This window comes from Alosa pseudoharengus, unplaced genomic scaffold (genome assembly GCF_046254945.1).
Source record: "Alosa pseudoharengus isolate Yale_2024_CS ecotype anadromous, Long Island Sound unplaced genomic scaffold, YU_APseudo_1.1 YU_APseudo_1.1_scf_22, whole genome shotgun sequence".
Classification (NCBI taxonomy): domain Eukaryota; kingdom Metazoa; phylum Chordata; class Actinopteri; order Clupeiformes; family Clupeidae; genus Alosa; species Alosa pseudoharengus.
In genome coordinates, this window is record NW_027468680.1 from 10,821,778 (window position 1) to 10,841,302 (window position 19,525).

The following is a 19,525-nucleotide window of genomic DNA, read 5'->3' on the forward strand; positions in this document are numbered from 1 at the left end:
ATACATCGATGTTTGATGGCTAGCTGGGTAGTTCTGTACTTCAAGGATTGACAGGCTAGAAGTTTTAGATGTAATACTGCAAAAACATTTTTATTTGTTTAAAATTACAAAAACGGTAGGTAAGTAGGCCTAGGCTACATCGATGTTTGATGGCCTAGGCTGTTCTGTATTTCAAGGATTGACAAGCTAGAAGTTTGAAATAATACTGCAACAAATGTTTTATTTGTTTAAAATTACATAAACGGTAGGTGAGACAGTAGGCCTACAATCAGAATGTGTTTTATGAATCGTGCGTGCAGATCTAATAACCATGCAAACCAAGTGCCCACACTATGCTCTGCTTCGCGCTCGGCACTAGTCACGCGATCACAATAGCTCTGCACTCGATTGCTTTTCCTGAGCTACCAGCTGTTTTTGTCTCGGTAGACTGAAATTGAATTTCACGTTTTGAAACTGAATTTTGAGAACTGAATGTGAAAGTTCCAAGAGCGAAATTTTCAGTCAGGATAATTTATGTATCAGAGCAAATGAGTTCAATTTCAAAATATTATATTCAATTTCAAGTTGCCTGAGATTCAGTTACAATCTAATTAATTCAGTTTCAACATATACTATTCAAATTCGTTTTTCCAATACAATTGTTCAAATTCAACAATTCAAATGCAAATACAACATATTCAAATTCGGTTTAAGGTGGCACAAGTTTTACTCCATAAAAAAATAGTTAAATTCTTTCAAAAGCGATATTCTTTTGGTAAGATGTAGAGGTACACATAAATGTTTCAACCAAGTTTTTAAACAATCTGTGGCTGCCCCTGATCACACTATGTGACCACATACCAACCAAAAAAAAATATGATATGACAATAACTCAGTTCACATCAGGTTAGGGACGTCATTGTGCACATCCCAGGTGCAGGACAAAAAAACTCAGTATATACTCCAAAAGTCTGCACACTTCTTGAATCTTTTCCTTTTTTGTGTTTTATTTCGTCATGCTGGCCGAACATTTCGACCTCTGGACCTTCAACAGACCGAACCTGAGGAAGACCGAAAGGTCAAAACGCTTTTCAGCCAGCGTGACAAAATAAAAACACAGAAAAGAGAAAAGACTCGAGAAGTGTACAGACTTCTGAAGTATGTATTGACTCACACATTACCTTCTCTGTTCGCACAAATTCATATGTATTTGTATTGTCTATGTAGGTACTCTTGGAGCAGTGAAACATTCTCTGAGTTGTCCATTTACTATTCCATCTTGTGCAGCAGCCAAGCATTACTTCTAGTTGTGTTATGTGGTACATGACTCGTCATATCACAGAAATCATTTTAGAGAATGATTTTAGACAATGAATAAGAATTATAAAATGAATGTCACACATGTTGTTGCATTCCCAACTTGTCATTATTTTCCATAAAAAGGCCTTGTGATCATGACACCAAAAGTGATGGGTTTCTGATGAGGCATGGGGTGAAGGGTGGGGGGGTTCAAGACCCACCTGTCCCCAATCTCCCCAACAAAAAGAGGTTAAAACCTATTTCATATAGTCTATGGTTAAAACATTATTTCCATATGTTCCACATTCCATTTTCCTCCCAGTCTCCTTGATCGGACATTTTAATTTATATATAGGGGTCATTCCCAAAACTAAAACCTGTAAAATATTTTTGTTAAATTACAATGTTTTCATGCATTTTTTCACCCTTGATTTTGTATCATTTTTACACTCTCAGAAAGGCCTTATCTTAGAGAGGCCATGTTTGGGCATTAATATCTTGAAAAGTATATTTCCTAGCCTGCCCAAACTTTGTAGGGTGGAAAACAGACATGTTCTTGGTATGATTGGACCATTAAAGGTTTGTACTGCATGCCCATTAGCAGGGGCGTAGCAAGCGTGGGGGGTGTGGGTGTTATAACGTACACACTTTTCCTGGAACACGATTCTATCCCCCACACTTTTTGTCAGATTAAAACGAAAGTAAAATATGGAAATAAACGCTCACGTAAAGAGTTGGAACCCTATGTCTAATAAGGGTGGGCTCTGATAACGCACACACAGAGAGACACAAAAAGGTCTGTTGATTTGATTGAACGGTCATCCAGCCAATCACATCAAGTTAGCGTCAGTGAATAACCTGAGCCGCTCTGATCAAATTCAAAGTGTGCGTCTCTCAAGGCTGCTTGAGTCTGCATTATAAAGTCTGCAGTGATCAGATTTGAGGTAGAATTGAAATGATAATTGTTACCACATTATTAGTAAACCAAAATTCACTGTCTGTCTGACAGTTTTTGTCACAATGTAGAAATGCACGAGTCAAAGTGAAAGCGGGGGTGCGCGCACCAAGGCCCTTGGCTACTGTTCTCATTATTCTCTGTCTATGATCTGCAGCTTTTCTCAAACTATGGGCCTCCTCAACAATTAGCTTACTGGTCCACGTAGCCGCGAAATTAAGTTATGCCTGGTGCTTCGTCTGATAATTTGCAGCAAGATTGAATGGTATGGAACAGCGGACTGAAAGAAAGATAGGCTAAAAGTTTCCCCAATCAGAAATAGCCTTCTTATTAATTTGGTGTCATCAACTATATAGACATAGCCCAGCCAGGCCAGCACATATACGTCTCCAAGACGCTTGGAAAAGATCTGAACAGCTTACATCGCGTTCCGTTTAGAACATCTTATTTGATCTTATTGATCTTACAAACGTCGGCGGCATGTCACTGTCAATGTGTGTCGTTCTACATCTGGAGATCTCAATGTCTTAAATACCATCGCGTTCCATTTAGAACATCTTATTTTGATTTTACAAACAGCAGCGTCAATACACATTTAAGTTCTACATCTGAGAACTAGGACTTCCAGCATGTATAAGAACGCTTATGAGCGCTCATGCAATGTGTGCTTCCCTGCAGCAAGTGAAAGGTAACGTGGGCTAGTTTAAACAACAACGTGGCTACCTGTAACTATTATTGAAAACAGCATAGAAACTGCTAATCATAATCTTTAAACTGACATTAATTAAGCTGGCTATATGCAACACAATTTATTTATATTCCCTTTGCATATGTTTGGGTAGACTTAAAACGTTTTTGAATTTGAGCTTACAGTTCTGTCATTATTCTGTGTCCTTTAAATTTCTACATAGCTATTATATTAATAGTCCAGTGATACCTCGAAATTAGGCTGTTGTCTGTTAGGCAATTTATTGTAGCCTGCTAACCATATGCACAAAACATAATTTCTGAAATGATTTCTTCATTTATAACATGAGATATGTCTCCATGTAGGGTAGTGTCAAATAGTGAAGTGATAGCAGGTAGATAATGTAGGCCTACATGTCACATGAGCCACACAAATGAGGGGCGCTGCTTGTTCTGTCCCTCCCAAACTGTATTACAATGGTGTATTTATTTAGCAATCAGAATTTCAAAAAAGTTTCAGGGGAGAAACTCCCGGATACCTGCCAATATAGTCCGCACTCCTCTCAGAAAATACTTACAATGTCCCTGTAGGGAGTTATTTATAATTTGGCCGGATTGTTTCACTTCCCTATCCCACAACCCCCACACTTTTAAAAAGCTTGATACGCCTCTGCCCATTAGTTTTATATAAGGCCCTAGATATGGAAAAAAAGTGCAAAACTGGTGATATTGAGGGCATTGTAAACTCAATTTTTGTATCAACATGGCACCAATCATTGTTTTGTCTGCACATTCAATACTTTATTAATGTTGAGCAAATATTTGAGGTCTCTGCAACAAATGCACATGAAGATATAAAAGGTGCTCTAAGCGATGTTGGGTAAAGTCACATCTGTTGACATTCAAACAAAACAGAGAGCTAGCTCGCTACTCCCTCCACCTCCCTCCCGTACAATTGAAACTCTCCTAAAGGTGCAACTCGTCAGTGATTGGCTGGAACAGTTTATATTTTTATGGTCCAGGCTGGACCAAGTTGTTTTTGTTGCCATTTTTGGAGCCTGGGCTGTCCACAGAGAGTTTGTTTTTTTACAGTGTATTCAACGGATGGCAAGATGATGTTTGCTGTATGTGACAAAAAATGTTTTAACTAGAAACCGCATAACATCGTTTAGAGCACCTTTAATGTCACTCTTTTTGCACTTTTTTAATGGTTCAGTCATACTGAGAACATGTTTGTCTTTCTATGAATAATAATGAATAATACTTGTCATTATATTAATGCCCAATCATTGCTTACCAGACAATATGGTTTTCAGGCTGTAAAACTAAAGTATTTTCAAGGGCTGAAAATACTGTAATATGAAGACACAGGATTTGAACAGAAATATGTTACAGGCCTTGGTTTTGGGACCCATTCTTGATATAGTTATGGTATTAACAAAATCTGAGACGGTGCAGCAACAACCTTATCTGATTTGCACAGAATGATCCATAGGCCTGTTAATGTTTGATTGTGCGTGGATGTTTTGTTTTGAGTTTATAATATGTATTGTCAATAAAGACAGGCACAAAAAGACAAATGTCCTCCTGTCCGTCGCGCCCCACCTGTTATGTTTCTATTCTCCACACTCCGGGGCCCGTGGCCCTGGGTCATGTGAAGAACAGATTATGACACATCTTGTTCCCCGGATGTGCAAGATGTTAACACCTTGTAAAAATCGAATAAACGCTTAGTACAGTATCACCAACAAACAGCAGTCGGCCCGTTTTATCAGTCACTTTTATCAGTGCCAATTCACTGGACTGATTGAACGTTAGGCATCATGCATCCTGCTCGGTTTAAACCCAAACGCTGCTGCTTTAACAAAGCTGCCATTACAGGTAGATTACCTGTAGATTACAGGTGTACACAGAGAGCTATAAAGAAGTGCAAGGATTGCATTTATTGTTTTCATGTTCAATTCTGTTTAATTACCTTAAAAACATAAATCATATTGTTTAATTAGACAAAGTCAATCAATTAATTAAACAGCAAGCAATAAAATAGGATTTTATATAATTGTTCAACATATACATATTATGTATGCAAAATTCTAACTTTAAGAGCAGTTCAAATGTTAAGAAAATGATGTGCTTTTTTGTTTGATTCTGCATGAGAAATACTGTGTTTCCCTTGAAGACAATGCTTACAAATAATGTTAATGAAAAATAACATGTCACTTCTTACATGGCACCCTTGCATTGAAAACAGTCCCCTTTTCTGGTCTCCTCTGCAGATTTCCTACAAGCTGTGTGATACTCTTTCACTGTCTGTTATTGCTGCTTTGTCCAGCTTTGTGTTATTTGAAATGCTGATAATTTCTCATTAAATTGAACACTGGTATTTGCATAATTTGTCCTCTGTGTTACATACAGGAACAAGCAGTTCTAGCTCGTTACTTGGCTGTTCTTCGTTCAAAACTGTCAGTGAAAGAGTATACATTTACATAGTTGCACAAATTCATTTGTAGCAGATCCATTGGCTAATGTGAGGAAAGGCTGTGTTGCAATTATGACATGCATTGTGAGTGAGTAGGCCTACATGTCATCAAAATCCATGGTCAGATTTTAGTCCTATGACTTTATGAATCACAGCACTGTCAACAAAATCCTCTACACAAAGAGGTCACCAATCGTGTAAGAGGGGAATGCTGTGGTATTAAATTTAAGCAGAACCGCAGAATTGGGTTGTTGAACGCTACATCATTCATGTTCTCTTTAAATAAATGAAAAGCACATGTATGTGTACAGTATCTTCTGAGATACTCCCTACAGATCTGTGAGGGCCATAATTACTCTGTCAGTCTTAATAATTAATGTTTCTAGGATGAAACATTGCTACAGGCCATTATCAGCGTGTAGACCATGAGCTGGTGAACACTACCTGATAATTGTTCCCAAAAGTAAGTGGATGTACCTTCGATATAACACCTGTAAGGGGATTCACGTTTTATAATGGCACCTGTGACACCAACTCACGTTGTTTAGGATGGTAGAACTCTTGCCAGCAGTGTCGGTTGATGCACTTTGAAATCGGCAGAATGTCCTCTCCCTGCCTGCACTCCCCTTCAAGCTACTTGGGACAGAGTGTAGGACTTGTGCAATTACAGTACCTGTCAGAAGGCCATGGCACACACACATCAAGCCAGAAAGAGGTAAACATGTAACCCAATTCATTCACAAGCATCTCAAATAAACTACAGGGTTATGGGGATGGTCAGTTTTGGTGTTATATCTCACATAACATGTTTTGATACTTGGCTTTGTTTCCCCCTGGACAATAATTTGATATGAATTCAGCACACTGGAAATTACATGGGTGTGATGGAATTTGATAACTAAATACCTGCTTGATTTTGACCTTATCAGGAACCAGAACCAATTATGACACACACAGTTGGAAACAAGTTACTAAGGCATGTTTAAAAAACCTGTAGGCTACCTCTCCTTATCTTTTCAAGGCTTTATTATATTTGGGCATTGCTAACTAACTCTTCAGTTCACAGTGCTGGGGAATCCAATCCCTAACCACCTATTGGCACGTCACAAAAATATATCGAGTGATAAACAGTTACCAATGAAATACATGCTAAATTGTTGATTTGTTCATTGTTTGGCACAGTCATCTTAAAGTTAATTCAAGTCACTTCAGTCCAGCTTCTGGGATTGGCTAAAAGTAGTAAATTCAATGTTGGCCATTTTTGATAAATGTAAACAGACAGTCAACGACATAAATTGTAATTGTTTCATTAGGCTACAGACTTGTGTCAGCGGTCTCCACTTTGGGCACTGCTGGTTCGGACACAGTGTCAGGTTGGCCGTCTCGACAGAAGAACACGGCTGGATTTTTGCAGGCCCACATGGCAATCTCTCCCCCGTTCGCCGGGCTCGAGGAGGAGAGCCTGCTGTTGGTTCCGTGCCTACTCACGTATCTGTCCCGAATCCGATCTGCTCTCGTTCTGACCTCACGGCTCTGTGTTTGGGTTGACAGATACGCAGCTATGTTTCTAGTCCTGTAGCCCTCCCCTCGACTTCGACCCAGCAGCAAGGATATGTTAGGGTTCCGTATGACATATATCAACGGGTTTATGGCACCGTTCGCCCAGGCCATCCAGATGGCGACCGTGTCCATGGCCGGGTTGAACGAATAATTGCCCAAGGCGGTGATGATTCCCATGAGACAGTATGGACCCCAGCAAAAGATGATGAACACGATCATAATGAGCACAGTGGTGGCCGTGCGCATTTCACTGTAAAAGCGGAGCAGGTGTGCGTACGTGGTCACTGGCCGCACCCTTATCTCCGACAAGCGGACCGTTTTACAGATGTTGTAGTGACAAAAACACATGAGGGCGAAGGGGAAGAGGTAGCACACCACAATGAGAGATATGCTGTAAGCAGTTCCCATTCGAGATGTGCCAGAGTGGAACACATACATGCAATGGTAGAAGCCCCTCTTGTGAACCATCAGCTGCTCTGATGTTCGTAATACCAGGTACCAGGGGATGGAGAAAAATACCGCCGACGACCACACAGCTACCAACAGCTGAATGGCCTTCCTCCTGCCTATCTTTTCTTGTGGCTGTCGCACAATGGCATAGTATCTGTCAAATGAGATGAGCGTCATCGTAAGGGTAGAGATAATGCCGAAGCAAGTGTTGAAAAAACCATTTGCAATGCAGAAACGGTCCCCAAACAGCCACATGCCATCTTTACTAAAAAGCATCACAAAGGAAAAAGGTAAACAAAGAATGGCCGTCAGCAAATCAGATAGGGAGAGAGACATGATGAACGCATTAGTCACGGTCCTCAGTTGTCTATGTTTGATTATAACTACGACCACTGCAGAGTTACCCAAACTGGAGAGAAGGAAAATGATAAGGAGCAACAGCGCTTGCACGGCTACAGCTATACCACGGAGGACCGAATTCCCCTCGGTACTCCTCACGGGGGTGTGTGGTTGGATGTGTGCGCCTGCACTCGTGTAGTTCCTGACGCTGTTCGGTGTACCAAAGCCGATCAGAGCCGTGCTCAGTGTCACCACTTCCATGAAATCTGTCCCAGTATTGTTGTCCGCAACAGTGGTGTTGCTGGTGCCGAGCGAGGCAGCGTTCCTGGGGAAATCCATCGGATACAGTTAGGGAGCATCCACGAAATAGAAGAGGATTCATCCCTTTGGCAATACTATGGCCTACACACTTTGCGTACAGGTTGCGTCTTATTGTAAAAGCGAATCCACTTGGCTGTCACATAGTTAATCTACTACTAAGACGTCATTTCGAACAGTCGTTTGCAGTAGGCTACGTGTCCAGATTCGGGCATGGTTTTGAGTGCTTGTTCTCTCCTCCCAGATGCTACTTCTGTAGAGCGCTGTACAGCCTATCCGCCTGCTTGGTGTACAAATCCAAGCATTTACACTTCTGCATGACGTTTAGAGCCGTTGCCATGGCACCAGTGATGATCTTTGGTCCTCAGAATTACGCACTTTCTGAAGATTTGCTTTATTTTCGGTGGCTGTAGCCTACGCATGTAACGCATGCAAGCATATAGAAAAAAAAATCTTAAATACCCTCGGCTGTCAACGTGATGAACAAACATGCATTTTACTGTAAACGGTACTTTTGACATTAAAGGTGCTCTAAGCGATGTCATACGTTTTTTAGGCTAAAACATTTTTTATCACTTACAGCAAACATCACCTCACCATCCGCTAGCTGCCTGTGTCCTGAATACCAAAAAAACGCGGTCTCTGTGGACACCCCAGGCTCCAAAAACAGCCACAAAACAACTTGGGCAAACCTTGCCCATAAAAACATAATAAACCGTTCCAGCAAATCACCGACGAGATGCGCGTTTAGGGGAGTTTCAATTGCACGAGAGGGAGGGGGAGGATAGCGAGCTAGCTTTCTGTTTTGTTTGAACGTCAACAGAAGTGACGTTACCCAGCATCACTTAGAGCGCCTTTAATTAATAAGGCATCCCCTGACAATCCTAACAGAAATACAATTCATATAGACCTAATTAAAAAGTGTTATGTTCGGTTTTTAGTGAAGATATGCTGCTTGATGCCTTAACAATGGCAACTCTGTCATTTATAAACATTTATGTAAAAATGGAACAAAATCAATCGGGTATTCTTGTAGACTTTCATGTCAAGCAATATTGCATTGCTGCACACCAAAACCTAACCTTTGACACCTTTGCACACTGCTGCTTATATTTGTCAAAGTATATGTTAATTACTTTTTGTAAAATCTGACTGACTATTTTGAATGAATATGATACTTTCACTGGCATTTAATATTGTGAGACTGTAGGGCAATTCCATGCAAAGGTCATGCCTACCATGGAAAAAAAACGTCGTGCGTACGCAAATAGAACTGTTGTTAAAATCTTCATTTAGGTCTATATTTTATTGTTTTGTAATTGATCTGATTGATTTTGATGGAGAATTACACTCTTTTTACATCATAAATATGGTGTGCAACCATACAGAAACAACATTTTTCACATGGTAATATTATACATATTTAAAAAGTGGATAAATGGACCCAAGGTTCAATCAAATTGTGTCATTTGACAAATTCCATATTGACAAGGGAATGGTAGAGCAATGTCTATTCTCAGCTTGCCTTTAAGAGCACAACTCCTTACATTTGTAAGGCTTTTGTTTTTAAGTCAGCAAGTTCCATGGCCATGTCACATCCATAACGTTTTATAGGAAAAGTTTATGCTACACATACAGTGTTGATGCGACAATGTCCAAAGTGTCTGTGCAAAGCTGATTTATATCAATGTAAAGTGTGATGACCAAATTGTGCCCCTTTCTTACTTTTAAAACCTTTAATGGTGCGTTATGGATGTGACGTTATGGATGTTACATAATGTGAATTTACAAGACGGAGACTTTATTATACCTCAAAGCCGATAAAACGTCTGTTCTGGTGGCATGTCAGTTTTAACGCATTTCACCTTAGTGTTTACAATTGACATTTCAAAGATTATTAGGTTGATCAAAACCACAGGGAGGCCTTGCCTAACCATTAGCAAAACAAACATAATATTAAAATACCTCCAGTGATTAGCCTAGCCATAGCCTATTTTCAAGTGGCCTAATAATACAAATCTGAGCGATTATCTTCCTGTAACTTTCATACTCTTGTTGTACAGTAACTGGATTATCGTGTTAGCTGGTGAAGATGGCTGACTTTGCAGCTGGAGTTAACATAGCAACCTCCTTCTGTTGCAGATCTGTTCAGCCTGCCGTTCACATCTGTTTAACACAGTTTAATTTTAAATGTGACGCGATATGCCAGCATTTGAAGTGTCAGGTCCTCTGTAGCTAATACCCACAGAGTAACATGAGTAACGGCAGCAATAAACTAGATGTACCGCATAGCGGTACAAAATATGACCGAATCTCAGTCCTGCATATTCTCTTCGCAAAAATAAATCACGCTTGTCAATTTGTCTCCATCTCCTACTCCTGCAACTCATGTGCATGTAAATGAGTGTGTGCATATGTGAGTTTGCTTTTGTTTATAAGAGTGTGTGTGAGTGTGTGTGTGTGTGTGTGCGTGTGTGTTTGCATGCGCACATGCGTATGCGTGCCTGTGTGTGTGTGTGTGTTTATGTGTCTGCATTCATGTGGGTGGGTGTTTGTGCATGTGTGTGTGTGTGTGCTTGCCTGTCTGTATGTGTTTATGTGTGTGTGTGTGTGCTTGCCAGTCTGTATGTGTGCGACTGTGCGTGCGTGCATGTGTGTGTGCGTGTGTGTGCATGTGCGTGTGTGCACGTGCATGTACTTTATGTGTGCAAATCACAAATGAGTGGGTATGGGTTAGGTTGATGCGGGCTCTTGAGACTAACATACCATAAATATGTTGTCATCTTGGGTGCAACGGTTCAGGTAGGGCTAGTTATTTAGAGGAGTGGCCACCAAGTTTCATGTTCCCTGGTGTTTAAGTAACCCGGGAATCACTGACCAAAATTGATGACGGTAAAAGAAAAAAATACATTTCTTTTTTATATTTTAAATGACTTGTTGTCCTGATTCCTCCTGTGGATCTTAGTGGGCACTGAGGAAGCAATAATTTCATCGCTAGTTTTTCATGATTACTATTTCAATTGTTTCATATCAAAATTCACTACTTAATTATGTGTTTTATGTAGTTTGTCGAGGACTGGTTCAGACACGTCACATCCATAACGTGAAACCGTCACATCCATAACGCCAGTTTTTCCTACATAATGCATTACGAAAATGACGCATAGTTTCAAAAACACACTTTTTGTGTTCATTCAAGTCTCCTTCATGCTACATATATCATAGTTTCGGCAGTTTCCTTAAAAATTCACAGAGTTTGTAGAAAACCTGTAATCTCTCACAAAAGTGTGTCCATTTCATGTCACATCCATAACGCTGATAAAATGCCTTGTATTCTTAGGATGAAATTGATTATATGAAATTTGAGGATTTCTCAGTATTCAGAGGACAGAGGTTACATTAAAAGTTATGCAAATTAATTCACTGATACTAATTTTGCCCCCACTCTAAGGCATTTTGTTTACCAATATGAGTCCAATTGTCACATCCATAACGCTGGAACTGCCCTGTATCATGATAGACACCTAATGAGTGTGAATGGTAGTGTGCCTTTTTAGAAGAAAGTCCAGGGTCCCAGTCTGTCCCTGTGCACACACACACACACACACACACACACACACACATACACACACACACACACACCCTATTAGAGTAAGGGCAAGTGAAACAAAGGCAGAATGCAGTAATGGCAAGTGAAATCAAGGCAGTAAGGGCAGATACTGCACTCTGCCTTGGTTTCACTTTTCTATACAAACTGCAAACTAAAAATGTAAATTTAGCTAAGAATTTTTAGGTAGCCATATGACAATTTAACAGATTGAAGAGCAGACTAAGTACTTCTTATTAGTTAGCCTTTGTAGGGCACATATGTACATATTTAGTTTAATTTATTTGTTATAATTATCATGTAATAAATTCCACTTAAATTTCAGGAACGAAATAACAAAATGTCAGGGAATATTCACTGAACATGCTGTGGCACAAGGACAATGATCTGTCAAGACAAATGAAAAACACTTAGACCTAATTTGAATGGTAAAGTGCAAAGTCTTACATAGAAGCCAAATTATCCTGTCCAATTTTAGCCCAGATGAATCCATGATGTCCAAAAAGAATCGCAAATTTTGATTGGTCTAACCACAGGACCTTTTTCAGTCCATTTTAAACAAGCTCAGGCCCATATAAGATGATTGTAGTTTCTGTATCATGTCTGAATCAATTGAATTGAGTATCAAACTGTGCACATATAGACAATGGTTATCAGAGGTTTTCCTATGCCCATACAATGACAGGTCTGGAAATAGGTCTGATTTTGATGCAGTGCCATCTGAGGTCCAAAAGACCGCATCCAATATTGTTTTTCAGCTCTTTCCCTTGTTTGCAAAGATTTCTGTGGATTCTCTGAATGTTAATATAATGTCCTGTAGATGATGAACTCCCCAAATAATTCACAATTTCATGTTAAGAAGCATTAAAATTACATTGTTTCATCATTTGTGCACACAGGTTTACACAGAGTGATGAAACATTCCTCCTTTTCTTTGTCATTACACAACTTTTCCAGCATTTTGTTACCCCCGTCCCAACTTTTTTTTGAAACATGTTGCTGGTATCAAATTCAAAATTAACATATATTTTCCATGAAATAGTAACATTTGTCATTTTCAATTTGATATGTTGTCTGTGTCCTTTTTGCAACTAAATGTGAGTTTAAGAGATTTGTAGATTCACATTTTACACAACGTCCCAACTTTTTCTGATTTGAGGTTGTAGATGGGTGTGTCACTGTCAATGACTATCGAATTATTGAATTCTGGAGGACCATGTGCACCCAATGGTTCAAACATTGTACACTGAATGTAGTGCCGTGTATCAGGATGATAATGCACTATACACACAGCAAGATTGGTGACAGAATTGTTTGAGGAACATGAAAATGATGTCGAACATCTCCCATGGCCTGTGCAGTCACCAGATCTAAATATTATTATTGAGCCACTTGGAGGTGTTTTGGAGGAACAAGTCTGGAAAAAAAATCCTCCACAACCATCATATTGTGACCTGGCCACCAATATTCTGCAAGAAGAATGGCTCAAAATCCCCCTGGCTTCTGTTCAGGACAATCTGTAGGACTATCTGTCATTCCTAAGGCTGTGACTGCAGTAGAATCATACTCATAAATTATTGTGGTCTAAAACCAGGTGTTTCATTTTCATTGTCCACCTTGTGTATGAATTGTGTTATTGTAGAGGACAAACCCTTTGTATCTGCATATGGGTTGGGTCCTCCTCTTCAAAGGATTCAATATCATTTTGTGCCATGTTTGTACTGTAGGATGGACACACCAAAACACTAGCACTAGAGAGGACCTTCTGTGTTTTAATGGCTTCTAACACCACTGTAATTTCTCCTATATGCTATACGCTTGGACATGCAGTTGGATGCAATGCAGAGGGTTGTGGACCACCAGATGACACTAAATTCTACTGCCTTTAAAGCAGACATAGAACAGAACATTGTTTTTACCTTGGCTTAAGAGTAGGCCTATAATAAGAGTTTGGTGCATGGCCACAGAGCTAACGAGGACCTGAAACACGGCTGTTTCCTTGTTTGTATGCAAATCTTGGACTTTTGAAATTAATGCTTAAGAAGGGTAAGCTGCTGTCCCTCAGTAGGCTACTGACCTGTCCACAGCATGAGACCAGAGAATACCGCCCATTTTTTTCACAATTTTGAAAACGAATTTAATATACTTGGCAATTTATTTTTGTTTACAATAAATCGCGAGACAACAATCAATGCCTGTCACAAGCAGACTTATAGGGGTCACAAGTCAAAACGGTTTAATAAGTAGCCGATGCCTATTTTCACCCCACTACAGCAGATGGCGTATTTGAGTTGAAAGTTGCATTTTACAATTCAAGTGCAATCTTCGAATCAGTAAGTCTTCCGGTGTTACTTGTTATCGTATCGTCTATGGTTGTGGACCAAATGCCAGAGGAATTCTCTTAAACATCTTATGGATGTATAGCAACATTTATTATGGGTATGTTCCAATTATGATATATTCAGTCTTTCACGAATAGCGTGTCGCCAGATTTTCTTGTTAGCCCAATCGACAGATCAAGCCTAACAAACGTAAGCTCAGTGTTAACGTTATCGATAGCATAGCTAACGTTACGCACGTACGCACGCAGGATATAATGTATGTACACACACACACACACACACATACAGGATATAAACATAACATTTCACACAAAGACATGTTTGTAATTTATCATAACATGATGCTAGTTCTGATATTTTAAATGTCACGTTAGTTCGGCCTATAGTGAAGGGGTGTATGGATTCAGCTGATTAGCAAGCTCTGAGTTAACAGAAGTCACTAACGTCAACCATGTAACGTTACTTCTATGACATCTCTGAAGCCATTATTGGAGAAATTTGTTCAGCAATGTTATGTCTAGCTCACTGACTATCAACACTACATTATGAGCATTTTCTTAAACAAACCTAAAGGTGTTTCTTACCAAATCTATAACGTGTGCGCCCTATTTTGCTCTACTTTTCTCTGACAGCTGTTGCAATGAGTTCGACCTGTCCGGGTCTTTACTGCGGGAAAATTCTTCTTAATGGGTCAATTGAGGGAGAATGTGGTGTAAGTCCTACTATATTTATTATTTATACATTAAATTAATCTCAATGAAAATATCTTTGTATTCTTCCCAAAGCATATTTCCAGCCTTTAAGATTATTGTCAGATGTCTGAAGAACAAGAAATATGAATAGCAAGACTGCTGGATAGTGAATGATCCCCAACACTGTTTTTCTTTATCTTTTGCATGGGAAGGTATGTCCAAGAGGGGAGAGGACAAATATGCAGAAGATATGTGAGAAATGCACCGAGACTCCAGATCTGTATGACTGGCTCTATTTGGGCTTCATGGCGATGCTTCCTCTTGTCCTACACTGGTTCTTCATAGAGTGGTACTCTGGAAAGAAAAGGTATGCTAGCTCCATCCTAAAGGTCAATGCCTGCAAAACATCAAAGGTGGCATTCTGAAAGTGTTTGCTGCATTTCTGCCCCTACTAAATTATTGAAGGGCTGGTTGAGCTACACTAATATCACTGCTGTCAGGCACTGTGAGCAAGAAGGACAAAAATAACTTGTGTTGTTCTGTGCACAGTGATCTACTTTTTTAACTTGACATAATTGACTTTTCCACTATTCTTTAGTTCCAGTGCGCTTTTCCAGCATATCACAGCCTTGTTTGAGTGCAGTGTGGCTGCAGTGGTGACCCTGCTCGTGAATGACCCTGTGGGTCAACTGTCCATCCGCTCCTGCCGGGTCCAGATGCTCTCTGATTGGTATACCATGCTTTACAACCCAAGTCCAGACTACGTGACTACATTACACTGCACCCAGGAGGCTGTTTTCCCACTGTGAGTAGTGCTGATTTGATAAATTCAAATATTTACATGTTTATGTTTAAGATGTTTTGCTCTGATTGGGGTTTGAATATACAGTGGAGAAAATAAATATTGAACACGTCAACATTTTTTTCAGTAAGTATACTTCCAGAGAGGCTATTCACATAACATTTTCTACAGACATTAGTATTAACTTAGGTAATCCACACATATTAAAAAATCCAAACATTAATGTCCCTAAGTAGAGGTATGAGTAAAAAAGTGTAATGGCACAGGGAAAAAGTATTGAACACACTAAGAAAAAACAGTACACAAAGGCAAGGAATGGCAAGGAACGAGCTGGAATCTATACATAGTTAGAGAGTAATTATCCCTCCTATCTGTGCAAATTAATGTAAGCTGGGTTAGTACATATTGATGAGCTATAAAAAGGTTTTTCGTTACCAAGTTGTTACACAAGAAACAAGTCATGATGGGTAAAAGCAAAGAGCTCTTCCAAGACCTTTGCAACATTATTGTTGCAAAACATATCAATGGAACTGGTTACAGATGCATTTCAAAACTTCAGAATCATCCAGTAAGCAGTATTGGAGCCATTATCTGCAAGTGGAAGGAACATTACTGCATCATCAATCGGCCATGCACAGGATCTCCTCACAAGATTTCTGACCAGCAAGTCAGAAGGATAGTCAGAAGTGTAGCCTAAGAGCCAAGGACCACTCCAGAAAGACTTGGAGGCAGCAGGTTCAATTGTTACAGAGAAAATCATAGGTAATGCACTCCACCGCCATGGCCTCTATGCACACTCACCCCACATGACTCTATTACTGAAGAAAAACATGTCGAAGCTCATTGAAAGTTTGCTACACAACATTTGGACAAGCCTATGAAATACTAAGAGAATGGTATTCTGGTCAGGTGAGAACAACATTTAACTCTTTGGATGTCATACTACACACCATATTTGGAGGAGAAATTGCACTGTGCATCACCCTAAAAATACCATACCAACAGTGAAGTTTGGAGGTGGAGGCATCACGGTGTGGGGCTGTTTTTCATCTCATGGTACTGGCAGACTTCATACAGTTGAAGAAATGATGAATGGAGCCATTTTTTCTGGGAGAATCTTGCCATCCACCAGAACAATGAGGATGAGACATGGCTAGACCTTCCAGCAGGACAATGATCCAAAGCATTCAGCAAAGGAAACTCTCAATTGGTTTCAGAGAAAGGAAATTCCTGACTTAAATCCAATTGAACAGTTTTGGAAGTTACCTAAAGATCAGGATTTACAAGAGGGACCCCTGGAATCTTCAATATTAAAAGACTATCTGTTTAAAAGAATGGGCCAAAATCACACCTGAATACTGCGACTGATTAGTTTCGTCATAGAGGAAATGCCTTGAAGCTCTCATTACAAATAAAGGGTTTTCCACAAAGTATTTAAGAAATTTCAGTAGGCGTGTTCAATACTTTTTTCCTGTGGCATTCCACTTTTTTACTCATAACTCTACTTATGAACATTAATGTTTGAATTTTATATGTGTGGATTGCCTAAGTTAATACGAATGTCTGGTGAAAATTTCATGCAAATAGCCTCACTGGAAGTATACTTACGTGTTCAATATTTATTTCCCCCGCTATATAATGTGACTACTCAATTCAGTCACTTAAGTTACACCTAGCCAAGCACATGGTTCCACCCAAAACTGATTTGCTATATAGCTCCAAGAATATATATGTATATATATATAGTTCCAAGAATCCTGTTAAAGATCTAGTTCCCTGTTGGTGGTAAAGGGCTGAAAGAAGGCATTGATAGCAGTGCTGTTGCATGTTGTGAGGAGAAAGTACACACAAGTCATATAGCTAGTGATAAGCATCGGCTATAGCTGTTTGTTTTTAATGCATTTTCCAGTCTTGCTCAAAACTGGACTAATTGATGTCATTTGGTCCCAATTGACCCTAGGTTGAAAAACACAGAACAGCTTCTTAAGGAGCTGAAAAGACTGAACTTTGTGTTATACCCTTCCAGACACTTTACCCATATCAACCATGTGAAGTGTCAACATTAACACGTTTCCTCTTTACTTCAGATATACAATAGTGCTGATCTACTACGCTTTCTGCTTGGTGTTGATGATGATGCTGAGACCACTCCTGGTGAAGAAGATTGCCTGTGGGCTGGGCAAGTCGGACCGCTTCAAAAGCATCTATGCTGCTCTCTACTTTTTCCCCATCCTCACAGTGCTGCAGGCTGTGGGGGGAGGCCTGCTTTGTACGTACTGCTTTTTTTTGCACTTCTGGTTAGACACAAACTGCATTTCGTTGTCTCTGTACTTGTACTCTGCACAATGACAATAAAGTTTAATCTAATCTAATCTACCGTAGCTAGTAGATGGGCATGAGTTACAGAAATCAATGTACTCTGCAGACATAATGAATTGCTTTCGACTTCAAACGTTGAAATAGTTAAGCTGTTGACAACGACATTTTTATGAGCCTCATTAACTCTCTGACATTGTTTTCTCCCCATCAGATTATGCCTTTCCATACATTATTCTTGTGTTGTCTCTGGTTACATTGGCAGTATACATGTCCGCTTCAGAAATACAGGCAAGTCATCGAAATACAACTGGAAAAAGGTTATGTAGTATTGTAAATCTTTCAGTGATATTGTGCAATTTGCTCTGTATTAATAAAGATGTATTCTTTGTTTCAGTCATTCAAAAACCTTGTTGCTAAGAAGAAAAGGCTGGTGGTGCTGTTCAGTCATTGGCTGCTTCACGCTTATGGCATTATCTCCATCTCCCGATTGGATAAACTGGAGCAAGATCTGCCCTTATTGGCCCTTGTACCTGGTCCAGCTCTCTTTTACTTGCTCACTGCCAGGTTCACTGAGCCCAATCGGATAATATCAGAAGGAGGCAATGGACACTGATCACCAGTGCAGAGGTTTTGGTGTCCACTGACAGTCCGAGTTTGTCTGGAAATAATGGCTTAAAATGGAATCGGTGGGCCTTGCGGCACTGGTAATCCAGGAGGACTTGCCCACTTCTCTCAGAGGGCTGTACTACACAGATGGCTGTTCTTATGTCGCTCTTGTCAACATGCTCATGGGTGAAAGAAATGCACACTGTTGTTGAATGCTATAGGTAGAATTGTATGTAAAGGTTATTCTTGTTTTGCATTTTAAAATTAAAGAGAATCTCCTCCCAGAGAAAAATGACATATTTATAAAGTAATGCTTTTGAATTGTTCACTATCATGTGAATAACTGTAAATAATATCTTATTTATATTCCAAGTATTGTATGTTGTTGAATGGTATTTAAGTATATTTTGTTGCTGGATCTCAAAAATGTTGTTCATAAAAAGCTGAAATTTTTTTGCTGACGGATTATCCCTCAAAACAGCTGTATTGTAACTGTTCACTGTTGTGTCAATGATTATACACATTTTGTAGTCATTCAACTATCACAATTTAAGCAAGTAAGACAAGAAGGGTATGTAAAGAGTGCCAAATATACAGTAATGGCTTGCAGTATACACATACACACACACACACACTTGCTGGCATGTACAAGAAAGATAAAAAAAAAATCCATTAAGCATGTGGAATTCCACATATTGTTTCTGGTGAATGATAGTTTGACAGTCCCAGTTGACCAGTCTTCATTTTTAGTCTGATCTGGTAATACAATTGTGAAATTCTCACCTGCATGTCTCATTTTTATGTTGTTGTACAATTGGTGGACCTCTGATGTTAAAAGGTTTTAAGTTTATTTGGATGTAATGAAAGTGTTCTTTGTTTTGCACAGAATATCTCGGAAACACCCCTAAAATATTTAGTCATCTATATCAGATCTATTTGTCACCTGTGGGTTTTTTGTTTTAAATAAACACTGAAACACACAGATAAATGGCAGCACTCCAGCCTGTCTGTGTGCATGTGATATCATTTAATGAATAGGAATAATGCATAAGATTTGAAATGATGTATTGCAGAGCTGGTACTAAGCTTGA

The 19,525-nt window shown here is 39.4% G+C and overlaps 2 protein-coding genes across 2 annotated transcripts; one reads left to right on the forward strand and one right to left on the reverse strand.

Annotated features, from left to right (window-relative positions):
* Positions 1-6,713: 6,713 nt before the first annotated feature.
* gpr135 (G protein-coupled receptor 135) lies at positions 6,714-8,087 on the reverse strand. The gene has a single exon (XM_076299881.1). The coding sequence runs from the start codon at positions 8,085-8,087 to the stop codon at positions 6,714-6,716; it is 1,374 nt and encodes a 457-aa protein (XP_076155996.1).
* A 5,930-nt stretch (positions 8,088-14,017) lies between these two features.
* jkamp (jnk1/mapk8 associated membrane protein) lies at positions 14,018-19,422 on the forward strand. Its single transcript, XM_076300514.1, has 7 exons — positions 14,018-14,112; positions 14,648-14,727; positions 14,920-15,074; positions 15,306-15,512; positions 17,597-17,778; positions 18,040-18,116; positions 18,223-19,422. Exons 1-7 carry the CDS (start codon positions 14,109-14,111, stop codon positions 18,439-18,441), a joined length of 924 nt encoding a protein of 307 aa, XP_076156629.1. The 5' UTR covers positions 14,018-14,108; the 3' UTR covers positions 18,442-19,422.
* The last annotated feature ends 103 nt before the right edge of the window (positions 19,423-19,525 follow it).